General features: G+C 52.4%; 2 protein-coding genes across 2 annotated transcripts; one reads left to right on the top strand and one right to left on the bottom strand.

The window, feature by feature from the left end:
• Window positions 1-579: 579 nt before the first annotated feature.
• On the bottom strand, window positions 580-1701 carry DQ04_10541010 (UDP-Gal or UDP-GlcNAc-dependent glycosyltransferase; the record flags this gene model as incomplete). The annotated part of the gene is made up of 1 exon (XM_009316277.1): window positions 580-1701. The coding sequence occupies one exon, from the start codon at window positions 1699-1701 to the stop codon at window positions 580-582; it is 1122 nt and encodes a 373-aa protein (XP_009314552.1).
• A 565-nt stretch (window positions 1702-2266) lies between these two features.
• On the top strand, window positions 2267-2857 carry DQ04_10541000 (hypothetical protein; the record flags this gene model as incomplete). The annotated part of the gene is made up of 1 exon (XM_009316276.1): window positions 2267-2857. One exon carries the CDS (start codon window positions 2267-2269, stop codon window positions 2855-2857), a length of 591 nt encoding a protein of 196 aa, XP_009314551.1.
• Window positions 2858-3996: the final 1139 nt, after the last annotated feature.

Genomic DNA, 3996 nt, shown 5'->3' with positions numbered 1-3996 from the left:
GCGCACAACACTGCGTGGGACGTACTGCAGGGACTCATTGTCAAACAAGGTGTGTGCGCTGCGCGACTTCATCGCATTGCCTTTAGCCAGTACACCGTGTGGATGCTCATCTGACTGAAACAATGCCGTAGCGTCCAAATACTGAAGGCAAGCCACAGCCATAAGAAGAAAGACGCAACACACGCAAATACGAGTCGTTCTCTGTGGGTGGCGGTGCGCCATGAGCAATAGTGGATGCTATACGAACATAATAAGTGAAGCAGAAAAACCACCAGGTCGAGACAGGAGTGGAAGCCCCCAGTGGAGTGTTGCAAGATAAAGCAGATATACAAAAGGCACCAACAACGACCACAGTCATCTTGTGGCTACAGAGATAGACCCTTTAAGGAAGCACAAGATTTGCAGTATGAGTACCATGCAGAATGGCGAGTAAGCAAACGGCGAAAACAATTTTATCACTAAATGTTAGACAGTACCATGCAAAAACCAAATACGTCTTGTTTTTATTTCAGCAAAGCAAAAATGTGTCATACGTACACACATATAAAAAAAAACAGGCACAAATATATGAGCTTTCCATTAACAGAAGAACTTAATATGCCCAGGATTGCGCCACTTCCACAACATTTTACTTGGCAGCGTATCATTGCCGAACTTATTCATAAGCTTCCCATAACTATTCTCCGATGGGAGGTGAAGCACAACAGACTCACGTTTTACGACACGACGCCACTTTCTACCTACACGATCGTGGAAACGGCACCATCTGTCCTCTACAACCACCAGTGCTGGGTATCGTACCTCCAGCCGTAGTATCTGCCCCACCATCACATCCTCAGCAGTCATGCTGTACTGGAAAAACTGCTCCTCTCTCTCTTTGCTGTACGGCAAGCGCACCAGCCGTCGCACAGGCTCAAACGATACAAGCTGCTGCACCACATCCCTCGCTAGTGTGTAGAGCATTCCGGCGAAGTAATGAAACTTGTGCGTAACATTACCCTTTTGAACAGATTCAGCACAAGCTACTCCCCAATACAGCCCTTTGCGCGGCAGCGAGCGCAGGTCAGCGAGGTACTGCGGCACGCGCAGGAACATGTCGTCGTCTCCCTTCGCGATGTAGCTCGCATTCGGGAACAGACGGAACGCCAGCTCGAACCAAAAGAACGTCTTGCGGCTCATTCCGACCTCAGCCTCCAGTCCCCATTTGCCATTACCACCGACTTTTTTGTTGGTCGACGGGCGCCCATCATTCATCGGCAGCGCAATCACATCGTGCCACTGCTCCGCCTCCGCCTCCAGCCCCGCGGAGTACGTGAAGTTGTGCGACGGGTGACGCGCCAGTACGTACAGCACCAGCATCGCACCAGTGAAGTTGTTTAACTTCGTCGCCACACCGGGGAACCGCCAGCACGTCCATCGCTGCAGGTAACGGCGCCTCTGCCGCGCATCGATGTCCACAGATGGGATGCCAAACACAATCAGGAATTCACGCCTCTCCCATGTCTGCAGAGTGTTTGGCGGGACATACTGCAGCGCAATCGGTTGCGGCATTGTCGGGTCGTAGAGCATTGTGGTTGTCTTCGCGCGCGGCTCAGAATACAAATCCGTCATTCCCCTTTTAGCAGCGTGCAGCCTGGGCAGAAGGAGAAGTGCTGCAAGTAAGAGCGCCACAGCCGTGCAGAGGGCGCAACCAAAAAACATTCTGGAGCGTAACGCGCCTCGGCCCCTCGCGGACACCGCCTCCTTCATCAGCAGCGGGTATAGCACTTGAGTGAATAGAAAAGGGAAGAAGAGCACATAACGTCTTGAGGCCACGCTCCCCGGCAACATGCACACCCAATGCATTGCGCAAGACGCCCATACGGAGATCTCCCACGGGGTGGTGGGCCGCGCAGGCTGCTACGGACAATTCACGAATCCGTCGGTGCCACACACATAGGTAGAAGTATTTAGCTTGGCACAACAGTCGGGAGTCGTGATGCCGCACGCCAACCACGCAACAGCCTGTCAAGCACGCAGCCACACCAACCACAACAACTCGACACACACAAGCAGCACTTCCGCCACTGCATCAGGTCGCAGCACTCGCATATCACCAGGCAGCACGGTGTGGTCAGCAAACGTTACAACAAACGAGAGTATCCCGGCTTCCACAGGCCCACCGCCTACCCAGCAAGGGCTGAGCGCATCGTATGGACGCAAAAATACACAGTGAAGCCAAGCAGCGTGGCACCCAGCGGCAACACAAAATACTCAACATGGGGGAATGCAAGCACAGGCTTTCAGTACGGAGACGCAGAGTGGCTCACAAAGCACAGCTCATACTGGGGAGCACAGAACAGAAGGAGTAGACGCTACAAAAAACAAACCAGTAGACCTCCAAACCAAAGCAGTCTCCGTCAGAAAGGCCACGCGGTCCCTGAACAACCCACCGAGCTCAAATGTACAGACCAAAGCAGCCTGTGAGCATATTAGCATTCAACATTCATCCTTCAGAATCCCCCCACCCACCTCCTCGGAGCAGGGCCTGTATCATTTCGGAAGAAGCCCATCAAACCTTCGTACCTACTTTGCCCCAAAGGTGGTGCACCATCACAGCGCACCGCCGCACTGGCACATCGAGTGGTCTGCCATGCGCATCGTGGAAGGCACAGCAACGCTTCTCAACAAGGAACAGGCTGCGTGCAGGACCCAATCTTCGCCAGCGCTACACAAACAATGGCATCACCAGCAAGACGCCATCAAGGAGCAATACTACGCCCCAAGCCCACAGCTGTGCGGCACACACACCAGCCAAACAAGAGGCTTGATTGTCACGAGCCCACCTGCAGAATACAACGTCAACAGCAAAACATGATTCGTATGGGCCGGAGAAAAACACACGGCTACTCGGTATATCCAGCGTCACCAAGTGCTGGCCACACCATCGCAGCATCTGAAGGTCGGCGAGGCATTGCGGCAAACACAGGAAGGTATCACCGACACCTTAAGGGAAGTCTGTCGCAGTAGGGAAGGGACAAAGCGCCATGCTGAACCACAGGAGCACCTTCCCGCTCAGCCCGACCTCAGCTCCACCAACGCGATGCTCTGCACAACCATAGAGCTACACCCACAAAGCTAGCGCAACAAATAGATACACGCAGCACCACGTAGCTTAGGCAGCCATACTTCATCTCCGTTACTCTGCACATACAGCAGCTAGAGCAGAGCACAATGCCGCCACGACTCCAGTACCACTGGCTCAGCTATCTCTTCAGCACCGTCACAATGCCGTACCACATCCCTGGTGGAGACACAGCGCCAATCGCGAAAGGGGCACACGAATACGACACGCTCTCGACATCACAGCTGACCACCTGCTGCTCCTCTACACAACAAGAAAGAGAGCAACGGAGATGATCCACCTCACAAACAGAACCACAAACAAACCACCGCAGCCCACCAAGGGAAAGAGGAGCAACGCCGCAAACAAGAGTGGGAGACCATCCGCACAACACCAACCCTCCATGCAATAAAACAACGTTAGCGGACTAGACGAGCCCACAGAGTGATACGAGAGGATAATACAGCACACGTCCATATCAATCATAAAATGCAGTGCTCGAAAACGAAGCGTGACTCCGGACATTATTCCTATTATATAGATACAGTTATTAACAGGTAGAAACGAGATACATTATTTGTATTTTATAGATTTAGTTACTAACAGGTAGATAGGAGATACCTTCGTCGTTTCTTAAAAGGCTTTGTAGTAGGCGAAGTGTCATTCTTAAAGCGCTCCATCACCTCGACAAACTCACTCTCGGTGGTATCATGGACAACCACAGATAAATTAGTCAGAGGGCGAAAAGGCCAACCATACCGCAGATTGTGAAAGCGACACGGCCTATCTCTTACAAGCGTATAATTTGGGACCTGTGCCTCGTACAAAATGTATCCAACCATCATGTCCTCGTGGGACATCTTCAAGGCAACAAAGTCCGCCTCACGCTCCTT

This window comes from Trypanosoma grayi (assembly GCF_000691245.1).
Source record: "Trypanosoma grayi strain ANR4 Tgr_1054_V1, whole genome shotgun sequence".
Lineage (NCBI taxonomy): Eukaryota > Euglenozoa > Kinetoplastea > Trypanosomatida > Trypanosomatidae > Trypanosoma > Trypanosoma grayi.
Note: the sequence above shows the minus strand (reverse complement) of the source record. Positions and strands in the feature narration are given on the sequence as shown.